Raw genomic sequence first — 16,977 nt, forward strand, 5'->3', positions numbered from 1 at the left:
AACATGTTCTTATTTAACGCAGAGAAAAAAAAAACGTCTAATCATCAATGCGGTGAAGCTTCGGTGTGTAAGGAGATGTTTATTCAACATTTATGGAAGGAGTCTCCAGTGTCAGCGCGTCGTGTGTTTTTATTCTTAATCTATTTTATATTTTTAGTCGTGGATCGAACTGACGGGTCTGTAGGGTCTGAAAAAGATACAGACGTCCGGATGGCGTCGGTACGGTGAGGTCGGGTGCAAAAGTTTGCACACCCGCAGGAAAAACACTTTGGAAAATTCATTTTAGCAACACTTTTAGAATCACGACTAGAAAATAGTCCAATCGTGTAGGTTAAAATATTAATCATGGGACCTGTTGAAAAGTTAGTATCCCCCTATGAATGTGTATGAATGTGAGGAACTTGTGCAGTATATCCTTTTTTTTTTTTTTTTTGCTTCTCTTTACGACGAACTACGTCTGAACTCTTAGTTTTAATATTCAGGCATTGTTTATAAAATTATTTTACTTCTCATGCTAGGATTTCTTTTTTTTCTTCTTCTTCTTCTTTGTTTTTTTTTTTGTTTTTTTTAGGGACCAGACTGTAATCGTCCACGTTTAGGATCCTTTAAACATTAACAACAACAACAAAAAAAATGAGTTGTCATCTAATGCTTATGTGACAAAATTGAAAATGTCGTGCTGAAGAAGAAAAAACGGTTCCGACGCATCTGCTGCATGAAATACAGAGACGATTCCTCATCACGGGCGAGTTCAGGTTGTCCTGGCAGTCTTGAGCTTATTCCTCAGTTTCCATGGCAGTATATAATATCCTTTCAATGAGAAAGGCTTTATGTAGAGGTCGCTGACATCACAGAGTCTCGCTCTGACTGGTCTGGAGTTCTGCAGTTGCTTCACATTAGATTAGTTGAGTAGTCGAGAGAAACTGAATGACAGGAAGCAGGTCTTTACATTACAGTAAAATACTGGATAAATACGACCGGCGATGATGTTTGGAAAATAACAACGGGTATTTATTTTGAGCTTTAGATCCTGTAGTTCATCCACCATACTGTACACGTACATGGGTTGCGTCTACAGATACAAGAACGTATCAGAACGTATCAGAACGTATCCGGTTGAAGAAGTCAACAATTACCTATAACGTGAAGTGTTTTATTTCTGTTATACCACAGCAATGTACAATAACAGCTTGTTTTATCTTTAAAAAAACAAAACAAACAAAAAACGTCTCTTGCTTTTTTATCCATTAATAGCTACATTTAATGTTGTGGAACGTGAGTGCAAGAAGTCAGTCCCAGTTCTTCTGTCGTTCCTTCATCAGCCATCTCTCTCTCTCTCGCTCTCTCTCTCTCTCTCTCTCTCTCTTACTTTCTCTCTCACTCTCTCTCTCTCTCTCTCTCTCTTTCTCTTTCTCTCTCTCTGTCTTTCTTTCTCTCTCTCTCTTTCCCTCTCTCTTTCGTTCTCTCTCTCTCTTTCTCTCTCTCTCTCTTTCTTTCTCTCTCTCTTTCTCTTTCTCTCTCTCTCTTTCTCTCTCTCTCTCTTTCTTTCTCTCTCTCTTTCTCTTTCTCTCTCTCTCTTTCTCTTTCTCTCTCTCTGTCTTTCTTTCTCTCTCTCTCTTTCCCTCTCTCTTTCGTTCTCTCTCTCTCTTTCTCTCTCTCTCTCTTTCTTTCTCTCTCTCTTTCTCTTTCTCTCTCTCTCTTTCTCTTTCTCTCTCTCTGTCTTTCTTTCTCTCTCTCTCTTTCCCTCTCTCTTTCGTTCTCTCTCTCTCTTTCTCTCTCTCTCTCTTTCTCTCTCTCTCTCTTTCTCTTTCTCTCTCTCTCTTTCTCTTTCTCTCTCTCTGTCTTTCTTTCTCTCTCTCTCTTTCCCTCTCTCTTTCGTTCTCTCTCTCTCTTTCCCTCTCTCTTTCGTTCCCTCTCTCTCTTTCTTTCTATTTCCCTCTCTCTCTCTTTCTTTCTCTCTCTCTCTCTCTTACTTTCTCCCTTTTTCCCTCTTGATTTCTCTCTCTCTCTCTCTCTCTCTCTCTCTCTCTCTCTCATGCTACCAAGAAACCAAGAAACGTCTCTGACATTGTCACGATCTCGCCGGCAGATGGCGCTGCGGCGACGACGTGCACGGAGAGCCGGAGAGCGCGCGTGCACGGACCAGAGCGAGCACATGCTCGCGCGTTACATAGAGACTTTGTTTACAAAGAATATGTGCGTTTGTTTCTGTTTGGTTTCCACCCTGTTCAGTCGTTGTTGGTTTTCGAGGGAGTGTAATGATTGGTACCAGCTGTCAGCACTCAAGGTAGTCACAGTTGTTATTTAAACCCCTCGCGTTGCTGTGCACTTGGCGCAGTATTATGTACCGATTAGGGTAATGGTGCCACGCGGTAATGTTTCCATGTTATGCTCAGGTTTCATGTTTCATTCCATAGTCTAAGTTAAATGATTGCCATGTCTAGTTTCTTGTTTCATGCCATAGTCCTAGTTAAATGATTGCCATGTCTAGTTTCTTGTTTCATGCCATAGTCCTAGTTAAATGATTGCCATGTCTAGTTTCTTGTTTCAGGTCATAGTTAAGCGACAGATGAGTATCATTTAAGGGGGTAATTGTGATAAGCGGTAGTGATTCCAAGACGTTCTAAGTTTCATGTTTCATGCCTCAGTTCGAGTTCTCGTTTAGACCTTGGTTCCCGTTTTCTTGTACGCTGACTGTAGTTGCCAATAAAGACTTCGATCTTGCACTTACTTCCTGTTCGTAGTCACGACACGTAACAGATATGAAGATGTTGGAAAAGTTACAGCTTTACTTCTGACCGTTATACAGCTCTGACACGGGAGACTCCAGAAATGAATAAATGTTACATAAACATCTCCTTACAGAAAACTTCTCCATATCAACAAAGTTCATGTGGAGCATCAAGTACTTGTGAAGTACCTGTGGATGAGCTGTTCTGTTAGAACAAGTGCATTAATACAAACCCGTGCCTTGCAGCTGCACTACTGACTAATCACAACTTTTTTTTTTTTCTTTCCAGTATCGCTTTTATAATAAACCACTTTTAGCCCGCTTCACTTACTGTCTGTGCTGATATCTCTGAAACGACACAAGCCCCTATACAGCAAAAATAAACTCACCACCGTTAGCACCACCCTTCTGCCTCAGGATCACAGAGCAGGTGAGGAACACGCCCAGGTTTTTTTTTTTTTATAGGTTAGGATAGGTGATAAAAGCACAACACTTTGCATTCTCAGGCAGACCGATGTTTGTACTCGGAATACGCTGACATTTAAAGCATTTCCTGCTAAAAACGGTGAGTCGTTGCTGTTATTCTTATGTTTATAAATATCCGATGTATCAGATATTTAAGCCTCTTTGTCTAATTTTGGCACTTTTTAATAATATGTTTTAGTTAATATGTTTTAGATCGTTTTCCCCCCAGTGACAGTTGCAGTCTTAAGTGTGTGAGTGCAGCTGCTTAAATAAAAAAAGCAACAGCAATTAAATAAATAAATAAATAAATAAATAAGAAAGAAAGAAAAAAAAATTCTGTGACAAAACACAATGTAAATTAAAGTGAAGCTTCACGCCGAATAGTCCTGGATCATTCAGCAGTATTTCACGACATCGCAGACCTCCACGCTTTAACAGAACCGGTTGGCACGACACGGAACATCGGGTTCAGCTTTAATTTCACAGATCGCCGATCGTGGCTGTATTCGATTGTACGCGTGAGTGATGGTGCGCTAGCCGATCGTGAAGTTTAGTCAAATCCAACCAAACTTTAGTAAAAATTCTGTAAAGCGGCAGCTCAGACGTGCTCTAAAGCTAAAACGTTACTAAAGCTTAGTTTTACAGTTGACTGATTTTTTTATTTTGAGTTTGCGGTTGCTAAGAGTGTAGTGATTTATCAACATTTAGGAACACGATTTAAAAAAAAAAAAAAAAAAATCATCTAGTTGGATATTTTAAATTTTTTGTAGTTGGATGGATTGAATAAACATTACTGAGTTCCGGTGAATTTCATTAACGTTTCAGCAAACGGCGATTCTTTCCTGGGTTAACTTTTTTAATATGATTGAATTGTTATATTGTTGACATTATTTATAGTTCATTGATGCTGAAATTTATGTTTTGTTCATGATAAGTAACACAGTGGGTATTACCGTGAATCGATGAAACGTACGTTTAACAAGATTAAAGGTATGAAAACAACAAATAGGCCATCTGAAATAAAACACTGATTATTTATTATGATCGTTATCTATCAGAAATTACTATTTGTTTTTTTGTTGTTGTTGTTGTTGTTGTTTTGTTTTTTTTTTCTTTTTGTAAGCGTGCAGTTTTGCAGATTCTCCCCGTGTCCTTGTCAGGTTCTCGGATTTCCACCCACCTCCCAAAAACATGCTGGTGCGTGAATTGGCAACTCTAAATTGCCCCTAGGCATGACTGAGTGTATGAATGGCATCCCGTGATGAACCGGCGTACCATCCGGGGTGTATTCCCACCTCATGCTCGGTATATTCCTGCGGTAGGATCCAGATCCACCGCGACCACGACCATGATTAATTACCTACAAAAAAATTAACGAATGAGCAAATTTTACTGTTAGTACACTTAACGAAAAAAACAAAAAGGTTATCAAGTAGAAGAGGTGAAATGAAGTCAGGGAAAACCTCTAAACTTAGAGAAACCAGGAAACATTCCAGACTCCTCTCTTTTATCATGGAAATTTATAGTAATAATGTTTTGGGGGTTTTCTCTTGAATTATACAGGGGTATTAAATTAAATTCAGATGAATTCTTTCCTCCAGCTAGCTCACCTTCTTTCCACATTCATAATCTTCGTGTTCGTGACTGACACCTCACGCCTTTGAGAAGAGCTCTTCTTGAAGCTGTCCTCTGAGCGCCTTTGTTCGATCCCCCCTCGACACTCGGGTCTGGATATGAATGCCGAATCGACCCGCTCAATTAGTGTGTGTCTGAGGGCCAGGGTAAGAATGGTTCAAAAAGAAAACGTGAGGTTTCTACTTCAATCGTGCTCGCGTAGCAGGGGTCACGTTTGGAATTGATTCTGGCCTCCGCTTTAGGAATGTGGAATGAAAAGAAAAACTAGCAGGAAGCTGTTTTACCTGTTCTCTTGAGAGATTAGAGTCAAAAACAATGTCAAACAAAACTCAGTGAGCGTCATAATGATGGGGAAAGGAAAGCGCCACGGGTGTAGTAACAGGTTCTATAGAAGAATGCAAAACTTTACACACACACACACACACACACACACACACCTCATTTTTTTCCTTTGAAACCCTGTTACAACATCCAGACTAAATCATTTTTTACAGATTTTAACCGCATCCTCGTTGACATGCTTTACTTCATTCATCCATGTAATCCTCATTAATGTACGCTTACGTGATGGTTTATTTTAGGCAGCAAAGCTATTCCAAACAGGCCCAAACTATTAAGCAGTTGGCTGTGAGGCAAAACTGATAAGTGCTTTAAAAAAAACCTGATTTCCTTCAGTGAAAACCATCAGTCACGACCAAGACACGACCAGGAATAGCAGGAGGACATGTGACTAGCAGACGAGATTAGCAAAAGTCTAAAGCTAACAGCAGGAGAAAGTCCTTAGTCACTTTTCTTTGTTAACATATTAGCAAATGCTAACTGATCTGTTTTTTTTTCTCTACTTGTGGAATTAATGTACAACCGAGGCAAATTTACATTCACTCATTTGGCAGCTGCTTTTATCCAAAATGACTCACGACAGACGACTTATAGCGCCATAGTGTACATAGTAAGGTGGTGGCGATTGTAAACAGGGTGGAGCTAAAGCGGGTATGAACCAATCAGAAACCTGTTCAGAGGAATTTTTACCTAAATTTGTGCCATTTTTTTTAACACCGGAATCACGCTTTATTGGATTTTGACTCAGCTGATGAGCCGACTTCTTGTGTTTACAGACCTAGAGACAAGGACTACTAATAAAACGCTGGAAAATGTTTTTTTCTGTTGACGCTTCAGAATTCAGGGAGCCCAATGGAAATCAGACGGGATATGAACGAACTCCTGAGCTGGAGCAAGCAGGACGAAGATCCTTTCGAAAACACAGAACAGGCTGACGGAGGCTGCAGCACCAACGACTTCAGCGGCGTCCACGGTAAAGGTGAGGTGTCACGACGCGCCAGATGAGATGAAGAAGTGCTGAAACCCTCCGTCGTCCTCATTCGTAGGTTCAGACCTCGCTTCAGAACACGCTTCTGTCGGGATTAATCCCTATCCGTAATACTGTGCTTGTATTTTTCAAATGGAAGATGCTCTTTTGTGCCACCAACAGGGGAAAGTTAATTTCGTACGCGTATAAAGGTCATTCAGGTCGTTATCTCAGTTTCGAAACGTTTACCAGAGAAGATGTAGAGTGTTGTATAGTATAATGTGAAAAAGCTGCACGCTTGGGAAAGGACTTCTACGGCCAGCATCCAGATGGCTTTCCACTGCTGACGCTTTAGTTTTTGTTTTTTTTTATCTGGACTTGCATTTGTTTGCTTTAGACTGATGTGAAATTTGATCATCTGTTATCAGCTTAATATTAGCCAGATGAATAGCCGTTCATCCTGTTTGAGAGCCCTTTATTCAAACAAATCCATGAATTATTCAATCATATTCTGTCAACCCTTCGTGTAAGCAATGATAAGGATCGTATATAGTACATAGTATATAGTAGAGTCACCCTTCTAAATGCTCAAGAACTCACAATCAACTACTGCCATCAGAACCGTCTCAAAGCTTTGCCTACCACGCGTGTCACTTCAAACAGCGTCTCAAATAAAAGAGGAAAAAGAGAAGAAAAACAAACGGACATCTGTGAAGCCTCGAGCCGTTAAAGCCTGTTCTGTTTAGAGCGGTTTTGGATGAGCTCCAGTTAGAATCTCGCGAATAAAAATGCATGCAAAATTGACGAGACGTGAGACGTTTATCTCTCTCCATCTATTAAGATCGGTTCAACGGTCAAATATTTCAATTGTGACCTTATTCCAGAAGCATAAGTAGATCTGACATGGTAGTAAATAAATAAACAAAGGAGAAATAAGAATCTCGCTCGAGGGTTCAACGGTGAAGCTCTGGATGTGCTGGGGTTTGATCTCAAAACTTCCCGAGAATTAGCACTTCACCTGAATTGACAGGTACAGAGGTTACACCTGCTTCTATGGGCCTGACACGTTTAGAAGACACACCTCCTCACTGGAACTAACAGGCACAAAGGCCATGCCTACTTCTCTATGACTGACAAGCACATAGGCCACGCCTCCTTATTTATGACTGGCAAGCACATAGGCCACAACTCCTTGACTGGGACTGATTGGCACATAGGCCACACCTCCTTCTCTATGAGGCACATATTGTAAGCCATACCTTCTTCTCTATGACTGACAAACACAAAAGCCACACCTCCTGACTGGAGCTAAAAAGCACAAAGACTTTACTTCTTTCTTTATGACTGACAAGGAGATAGGCCACGCCTCCTTATTTATGACCGACAAGCACATAGTCCCTTCACTGGGGCTGACAGGCTCATAGGCCATGCCTACTTCTCTATGACTGACAAGCACATAGGCCACACCTCCTTATTTATGACCGACAATCACATAGGCCACAACTCCTAGACTGGGACTGATAGGCACATAGGCCACACCTCCTTCTCTATTAGGCATATACTGTAAGCCACACCTTCTTCACTATGATTGACAAACACAAAAGCCACACCTCCTGACTGGAACTAAAAGGCACAAAGACTTTACATCTTTCTTTATGACTGACAAACACAAAGGCCACACCTCCTTATCCATGACTGACAAGCACAAAGGCCACGCCTCCTTTTACTTGAACTCAGGCACAGATGTTAGGGGGCTTAGGGTGCACAGGGCAGCTTATTTCTGACAGACTTCATCAGTTCTAATCCTAAGATTTGTGTGTTCTACTCAGTTGGGACTCTTAAGGGTACTCTTAATCTTAATCGCGAACCTTTCTGTCTTTCCTTTAGAAAGCGAACTTAGTGTTTTTAGTGTAGTGTACATCAGATGACTTTAAGCAGGAGATGTTTCAAGGTTGAAACACATGTTTGCTTTCAGATGAAAGAGAGATGTACAATAGACAAAACCACCATAGTGACAAGTGAAGGTATATTCAAGTACCTTTTGTGAGAGTGTGTTGAACAGTGGGACACTCCCTGGTGTTGATATACTGTGTGTACACATCCATCACAAGGTCTTTTCCATTAGTCTGATGCCCCTTTTCTGAAGAGTGATATGTCCTTATGGCTGAAAAACATGTTTGCTCAACAAGACCTTCACTGAAGACATTTGTGACTTTTTCTATACCTCAGACTATGGGAACTTTATGGTACCAGTTCAATACCACACGTTTCTGCTATCTGGGTTATGTGTGGATCTAATGGGGGTGACATCTCCATGATGTTTGCGTTTTAGGTTAAACAAACAACACTGTCTTTCAACATGGTGGGAAAATGACCAAGAACCAGAATCCCAAGCTCTCTTGGTTCCTCTTTTGGGCTTGATCTTGTTCTTGAATGTGTGCTGAAAGATACCTTTGGTCTTCATCTGTGTTTAAGTACGAATAGATGACAAAAACGTGGAAATTAATTGAAAGTTCTCGGTACTTCACTTAGATCTCCTTCCTGCAGAGAATGGCGAGGAGTTAACCAAACACTTCCTGCAGGAGCTGCTGAACATCCTGCTGGCGTACATCAGCAAGTCTATGAACCGCAGCTCCAAAGTGCTGGACTTCCACCATCCGCACCAGTTGAAGGAAGGACTGGAGGGCTTCAGCCTGGAGCTGCCAGAGCAACCGGACAACCTCGAGCAGCTGCTGGTGGACTGTAGGAACACACTGAAATATGGAGTGAAAACAGGTTTACACACCTGCAGTACATGACGCTAAACCTCTCTTTCACAGATACTACTGTACGTTATGCTCAGCATGTACAGTGTTCCTGTCCTGACCTTCTTCATTTTTTTGTTCTTAACCTCCAGGTCACCCACGATTCCTCAACCAGCTCTCAAGTGGACTGGACATCATTGGACTGGCAGGTGAATGGCTCACATCGACTGCGAACACAAACATGTAAGATTTCAACCATGCTCTAGATAAATAACAGGACTAGCACTAGTGATTCTCAAAAGATCACTAGCTGGTCTAAAAGATGATCTTTTAGATGATATAATCATGATAATTAACTGGGAGCTTTAGGTCCTTGGAACATAGGGATTTGGGAATACAATGTTTTGGGAATATAGCAAAATAGGCTCTTGGGAATGTAGGGTCTTAGAAAAAGGGTGTCAGGAATATAGGTTCTAGAAACATAGAGTCTTGGGGATATTGGTCTTACAGACATAGGGTCTAGGGAATATAGAGTTTTGGGAACATAGGCCTTTGAGACTATAGGTCCTAGAAATGTAGGGTCTTTGGAAAATAGGTCTTAGGAACATAGGGTCTTGGGAATGTAGCGTCTTGGGAATGTAGACACCTGGGAAAAAGGGGCTTAGGAACATGCGGTCTTGGGAATATGAGTCTTAGGAACATGCTGTCTTGGGAATGTAGGGTCTTAGGAATATAGAGTCTTTGGAATGTAAAGGCTTGGGAATAAAGGTCTTAGGAACAAAGGACCTTTGGAATGTAGAGTCTTTGGTATGTAGAGTCTTATGAATTTAGAGGCTTGAGAATATAGGTACTAACACTATAGAGCCTTGGGAATATAAGTCCTAGGAACATGGTCTTGGGAAGTTAATTCTAAAAAATAAAAATAAAAATAAAAACCTGACTGTGTGCGTGTGTGTGTTTGCAGCTTCACCTATGAGGTTGCTCCAGTGTTTATCCTTATGGAGGAAGTCCTTCTGAAGAAAATGGAGTCCATCATCGGCTGGTCTGAAGAGGAAGGAGACGGAATCTTCTGCCCGGGTAACATCACAATAAATTACCGCTGATATATAAAATATAAAACACTACAAGGTCAGAGAGTTTATTTTCTCTAACTGTTATTTTTTTTTCTCTCTTGTTGTTTCTCAGGTGGTACAATATCAAATCTCTACAGCATCCTGCTGGCCAGGTATCACTACTTCCCACAAGTGAAGGCTGAGGGCATGCAGGCACTACCTCGCCTTGCCCTGTTCACCTCCACACATGTGAGTGTACACAATTCTATTCTCTTCTGTTCTATCCTATTCTATACTCTGTACTCTCATTCATTTTATTCTTCCATTCAATTTTTATTCTGTCTTATTATTATATTCTAATCCGGTTTATTGTTCTGATCGGTTCTGTGCTGCTGCAGACCCTATTCAATCCTATTTCGTTGTTCTATTCGAATTTATTTTTGTTTTTGTTCTATTTCATTCCATTATATTCTATTTTGTGTTTTGTATGTTTGTATTTTCTATTTTCATGGTTTTATTCTAAGCCATTTTGGTTTCTGTCTTATAATATTCTATTCTGTTGCATTGCATTCCATTCTGGATTATTATTATTATTATATTCTAATCCATTTTATTGCTCTATTCTACTCTATTCTGTTCTATTCTATTCTATTGCATTCCATTCTGGATTATTGCTATATTCTAATCAATCTTATTGACCTATTCTATTACGCTCTATTCTATTCCATTTTTATTGTGTTTTAGTGCTCGATTCTAATCCATTTTATTCTCCGAGTTTATTCTATTCTATTCTACACAGTTCTAATATCATGCAAACGCACAAAACAGAAGTAACTAGAACCTTGATCTTATTGTCATCGAATAAGACCACCATGATTCCTTTTTTTCGATGGTTTAAAGCATTGTCAGGTTTGTGATTCGGTCGCTCTCTTTTTCAGACTCTTCCTCTGTTGTGATCAGGCGCTCTCTCACTCCTACTCTTACTCCTACTCTCACTTGGTCGGAGTGCACACTCCCTCACTCCCCCACTCCCACACTGATCCACCTGCTTACACAGTCGTGCCTTTATAAATGCTTCACTAATTAATGTTTACCTAACATTAATCCTGTCCAGCCGCAGAGCTCCTTCTTCACCAGAGCCGTACTGAAATGTATTAAATCAGACATCCAGCAATACCTCATAAGAGTCGGTGTAGACCTGTCATTCAGTGTCCAGCCGCTATGACAAGCTAGAGCATAGCAGTAATGTCCACAATAATCTGTTTATCACTGCGACAGTTATATATATATATATATATATATATATACATATATATATATATATATATATATATATATATATATCAACCGTAAACCATTCTAATTATAAAGCACTGCACTGTTATGTGTTGTCTTATTGATCAAAATTATTAGACCATGCAGTCTGATTGGCTGAAACACATCCGGGCCATGCAGCACTAACCGGTTGCTAAGTAACACCAACGGCCCAAATCCGAGCCGCGAGGTTATCAGCGTTATCGGTTATCAGCAGCCATTTCTACAATTTCATTTCCACTTTTCTATTTTTATTCTCATATTCGACTCCATTTTCATATCTTCCGATCTGTTCTGTTCGAACTTCTTCTCGTCGATCATCACTCTATTTCGTTTCTGTTCCCATCTTGTTCAGTGTTGCACTTTTCTATTGTGTTCTGTTCTGTTCTATTCTATTCTATTCTATTCTATTCTACGCAGTCCTATTCTGTGTCATGCTCGATTCTGTTTATTTCTACACACACCGGTGGTGTAGAACCGATGGTTCTCATGTCGTGCGTATTGCGTTACTGACTTACGTCATGCTGTTCTTATATATAGTTCTATTGTATTCTACACAGTTCTGTTCAATTCCATGCTGCTCTGTTCTCTTGTGTCGCTCTATTCTATCCCGCTCTATCCTGCCGTGTTTGCCTTCTGCGTTATTCCGTCTGGTTCCGTTCTGCCGTATTTATATCGTGCCATTCTGTGCTTTATTTTATTGTTTAACTCTATTAAGTTACATTCTATTTTTATGCTATTTTGCTCTACTGTATATTCTGTCCCATTCGTTTTTTAATTTATTACTCTTAATGAGTTTTATTCTTCCATTCTTTTCATTTCCCTCCTTTTCTACGTAATAAGATCTATTCTGTTCGGTTCTGTTATATTAAATTCTATTCGATTTTATTACATTCCATTTATTTCTACAGACACAGGTAAACTTCTCATGTCTCCTCGCAGTATTGACTTGCAACGGTATTATCGTTATACGTTATTCTATTCTATTGGGTTTTATTCTGTTCCTTTTTTGTCATATTTTTATTCTGTCCTGTTGTATTCTATTTGATTATGCTCGATTCTATAATCTGTTTTTATTTGCTCTTCCCATTCCTGTCTTATTTCCTTTTTTTGATGTTCTGGTCCATTCTATACAGTTCTATTCTCTGCGGTTCGATTTTATTTCATTACATTCGATTCATTTCAACACACACACTGGAGGAAAACTCTGATACATCGCGCTGCATTACTGAATTGTGATGTTGTTAATATATATATATATATATTCTACATTAGCCTACATTTCACCATGTGCACTGATGTGAAAGTAACCGAAGGAGACGCTGATCACGTCCGCCCCATTTCCTCTTTCCCCGTTAGAGCCATTATTCGATCAAGAAGTCTGCAGCGGTTCTCGGGATCGGCACTGACAACGTCATCGCCGTGAAGTGTGACGAAAGGTGAGAATCGGGGCGGTGCCTGTGACTTTCTGTGCTTGGGGCTCGTAGCCACAGTGTAAACACTAACGACACACTGCTTATGTCTGTTTGTAAGGGGCAAAATGATTCCAGCTGAACTAGAATCCAGCATCATGGCAGCAAAAGCCAAGGTGGGTCAAACATGCTAGTATGGTAATTAGCAGAAGCTATTTTAGGGCAAAAATATCATCACGAAGCATGAAGACACGTTCATAACCCGTGATATGTTCGGGTTTGTCCACGGTGTCTGGGCCATTGTTAGCCATATTGTTAGATTTTATAAAACTGTATTACTTGAGGCCATGACATGTGCAGTGACATCACAGAAGTTATTATTATCATGCTGTTGGATAATTAAGAATCAGCAATGACTTGTAGCCAGCTGAAGAACCCCGATCTGTCTCCACAGGGTCTGGTACCGTTCTACGTGAACGCCACGGCAGGAACCACGGTCTACGGCGCCTTCGATCCTTTCACGGACATCGCAAACATCTGTGAAAAACGTGGCCTGTGGATGCATGTCGATGTATTTACCCGATCGATATTATTCTCCATACGTTCTGAAGAACAGAATGACGTACGTGTGACGCGTTGATGTTTATCACAGGCGGCTTTTCACTCTTACAGGCAGCTTGGGGAGGCGGATTACTGCTGTCCAAGAAGCACAAGATCAAACTGCAGGGCATTGAGAAGTAAGAACGTTTAACTACTTTAGGTCATTCATTTTACTTCATATCTTCGACTTTGGCTGAAGGTCCTTTAAAAGATATTTTACAGTAAGTTATGTAATATTTAACGTGTCAGTATGTAGTAATTACATGTAATACACAGGTTTGTCCAGCAGGACTACAACGCAGTAACTGTTCATAGTGTATGTCACTACATATCTATGTAGTACTTATGAATAATACATTAAGGAAGTGAAGCGATGACACAATCTGTATCTGTTTAGCGCTTCAAATCTTTGTATCTGTATTCAGATTTAAACCAGAAGTAGGTGTGGCCTTATCCTCGTATAATTTACATCTCATTGAATATGAATTCTACGGATACGCCCCTGGAAAAATACTGAAAAATCCCCGGATGTAGAAATATCAGCGCTATCAGCATAATATGCGAATTCTGGGTCTGACAGTTTCTCAACCTCAGCTTCATCACTCTGGTTCATAATCAGTCCACGAATTTATTTGGTTCTACGTCCCAAAACGTAATCAAACTAGCACCCGAATTAAAACCATCTCGACCCTGATCAGGCCGTTTCTAAGGGTGAATGGATGAACGCTGTAAATGCATCATCGCACGTTCATGTTCATGTGAGTCTGAAAGCACTCCCTGTTCTCGATGAGCTGCCTGCGGCTGAATAATTTACATAAATGCATCGTATCGGCTCCTACAGAGGATCCGCTACACAAGTCACGATGGTTCAGGTTTAAAAACAGGGTTCGCTGAACTCCAGATGTTTTCTCATGCGTTATTCAGTTCGCCTGCGGTGTTTTCGAGTGCTCGATTCGACGCGTATAAAAATACTTCTATTGACAAATCCTGCTCTAGCACACCTACATTGGTTGTTTTTTTGTTTTTGTTTTTGTTTTTTTGCAAAGTAGTGTATTTGAGTACAGTCCTGAGCACAGCTTCCACCCTTATTGCAAATGAATCTGCACTCGTAATGTAAATCACTCTTTACGTAAAAAGAACCAAGAAAGTCTGAGTACTCATGTTGGTAATCAACATTTTGTCCTCGTCGGTCTTAATCTTTCGTTTCAGTCTATCTGTCATGTTTTTCTGACTCGAGGATCTCGAGGACCCAAGGAACAATGTCATAATGAACATTTTGCTCCTTTGGATTGTCTGGATTCAGCGTATGACAGAAAAAAGGGGGGAAAACACACACACGATAACACACCGGTCAGGTTTTATAAGGTCTTTAAAAGCGAGCGCTCGACTTCACAACTTTGTAAGGACGTTAATACGAATTCCGTACGTGACTCTGTTGAACATATGGGACTTTACCATTCTCAAGGTTTTCGCTCTCTCGACAACCTCAGCCCATGTTTAATCTGATGTAAAATGTCGAGCTAGAGAAGAGCTGAGTCATTCAGGTGAAACAGGGCATACAATTCAAGCGGAGGACCTTGATTTTGTCAACGTCCTTCTGAGTCAGTCCGTATTCGTGTTTATTATCTAAACCAAGCTTATGAATATTTAAGGACGGAGGAAAGAAGGACGGCACGGACTAAGACTTGGTAGAGGTCAGGATGGATTTGTTACCCTGATATTTCTCACACGCATCCATAGCACGTCATCGGCGGCGATTGAGAAGGCGTGCGAGGAAAACAAGCGTGGGCGTAATGAATGAACGGGATTGTTTATTGAGTCATCCTTTTTTCTCTTCAGAATGCTTTTGGAGAGATGAGAAACTAGAAGTAGATCGATTAATCAAAGGAGAAATGACATAAAAGGGAAAATGTCCTTAAGTTTGGAAGGTTTTTCTTTGCTCCGTGGAGTTCACGGACGTCACGGACGTCTATCTGTCTGTAAGTGTAAGTTTTACCGATCGGTCTCTATCTCCTCAGGGCTTCTTCCGTCACATGGAATCCGCACAAGATGATGGGCGCCCCGTTGCAGTGTTCCGCCATTCTGGTGCGACAGAAGGTCAGTCAGCTCGCATTTATTCAAAACCAGAACCACACTTTGGATCAGATGATTTACCCAGCCGTGTGTTGACGCCAGGGTCTGTTGGAGGCGTGCAATAAGCAATGCGCCGAGTATCTCTTCCAACCCGACAAGCAGTACGACATGTCTTACGACACGGGAGACAAGACCATCCAGTGTGGGAGGCACGTCGACATCTTTAAGCTCTGGCTCATGTGGAAGGCTAAGGTACTTCAAAGAATTCTCTGATAATTTCATATTAAACAACAAAAGAGCAGAGATCTTAGTACTGAAAAAAAATAGCGATTTTACCTAGTAATAGAGAACTTGATCGGAAGGTCGTGAGTTCAAACCCCAGCACTACCAACCTGCCACTGTTGGGCCCTTGAGCAAGGCCCTTAACCCTCAACTGCTCAGTTGTATAAATGAGATAAATGTAAGTCACTCTATATAAGGGCGTCAGCCAAAAAGCCGTAAATGTAAACAATGGATTTAAAATGAACAGTGTAGGAAAAAAGATACCAGAGTGTGCAAACACTCTTAAAACAGACGAGCAGATGAGTGATTTTTAATTTTTTTTTTCCTCCTAAGCGCCTGGTAGTGGAATTATTTATAAATTATTTATACACACGAGCAAAGTCCTAAAACATTTGTTTCCTCGTAGTTAATTACAGCCATGCTCCATAGACCATGAACTTACTGTTCAGGGGGGAAAAAAAAACATCAAGTTCACCTATTTGGTTTGCAAAACCAAATCTTATTAAGCTAATGTATTCAAATCGTCCAAGGCCAAAGCCACAGCTGAAAAATAACAACAGCAGCGAGTCTAAAAAGAGTCTAACTCTGGCAACCATGGTGATATTTATTTAGTCATAGTCAGCGCTTAAATGAACTCGGAAGGGATTAAATGTAAAATGTAGTAGTTACGAAAAAGCATTAAAAACTGTACGTCTTCAAATATCTACAATACACGGTGAATAAATTCGATTCAACGTGTTTCCGGAACAATCTCCACACGTTCAGCATGTCTGTATTCAAATGATGCCGGTGCTAATTTGGTAAAGTGATAACAATCAGGTTTCCTTGTTGGCTCGTACAAAATCTTGGCGTCTTTTCTCGCTCGGTTTCCATTTCTCAGCCATGTTCAGTGTCGTATTAACGAGAAATCCAGTGTAGGAGTCGTGCAAACGTTGCACTTGGAGTCCCAGAATGCAATGCAGCTATAAATGTTACGTCAGTGCCGGGTGTGTGTTAACATCCGCGCCCGGTCCGGCACAGAACCCGAGGTCAACGTCGGAGTAAATTCTAGAAATTTGACTTGAAAATGGACAGAAGAACGAAGTGACTAGAGAAGCAGGGGATGCAAAGCATCTAGGGAAAAGAAGGGACTAGAACATGAGCAAAACACAGCTTAGAATGAAGACTCTGAAGAGTAATGGTGATTATTCTGATATATAAAGACATCTCCACAATATGTCCTACGAGAGATCGTTTATATTTGTTAGCACTCTGACAGGAGTCGTGTAGTATAGTGATGAGGCTCAAAAGACATTCAGTGGTGCTTGAAAGTTTGTGAACCCTTTAGAATTTGCTATATATCTAAATAAATGTGATCTAAAAC

General features: G+C 40.5%; 1 protein-coding gene across 2 annotated transcripts in view; it reads left to right on the plus strand.

The window, feature by feature from the left end:
- The window catches only part of gad3 (glutamate decarboxylase 3), a 32,574-nt gene that overhangs the window by 8,324 nt on the left and 7,273 nt on the right, over nucleotides 1-16,977 (plus strand). The window contains exons 1-12 of one of the 2 annotated variants that reach the window (XM_053651084.1): nucleotides 2,037-3,296; nucleotides 6,008-6,149; nucleotides 8,670-8,912; nucleotides 9,034-9,124; nucleotides 9,846-9,958; nucleotides 10,067-10,182; nucleotides 12,607-12,686; nucleotides 12,781-12,835; nucleotides 13,114-13,230; nucleotides 13,332-13,396; nucleotides 15,278-15,356; nucleotides 15,435-15,584. In XM_053651084.1, the coding sequence (XP_053507059.1) occupies nucleotides 6,023-6,149; nucleotides 8,670-8,912; nucleotides 9,034-9,124; nucleotides 9,846-9,958; nucleotides 10,067-10,182; nucleotides 12,607-12,686; nucleotides 12,781-12,835; nucleotides 13,114-13,230; nucleotides 13,332-13,396; nucleotides 15,278-15,356; nucleotides 15,435-15,584 (1,236 nt within the window). In that variant the 5' untranslated portion in view covers nucleotides 2,037-3,296; nucleotides 6,008-6,022. Of the gene's footprint in view, nucleotides 1-2,036; nucleotides 3,297-6,007; nucleotides 6,150-8,669; nucleotides 8,913-9,033; nucleotides 9,125-9,845; nucleotides 9,959-10,066; nucleotides 10,183-12,606; nucleotides 12,687-12,780; nucleotides 12,836-13,113; nucleotides 13,231-13,331; nucleotides 13,397-15,277; nucleotides 15,357-15,434; nucleotides 15,585-16,977 lie in introns of those variants that run through there. The other variant, XM_053651085.1, reaches the window with a different exon arrangement.

This window comes from Ictalurus furcatus, chromosome 20 (genome assembly GCF_023375685.1).
Source record: "Ictalurus furcatus strain D&B chromosome 20, Billie_1.0, whole genome shotgun sequence".
In the NCBI taxonomy this organism is placed as follows: domain Eukaryota; kingdom Metazoa; phylum Chordata; class Actinopteri; order Siluriformes; family Ictaluridae; genus Ictalurus; species Ictalurus furcatus.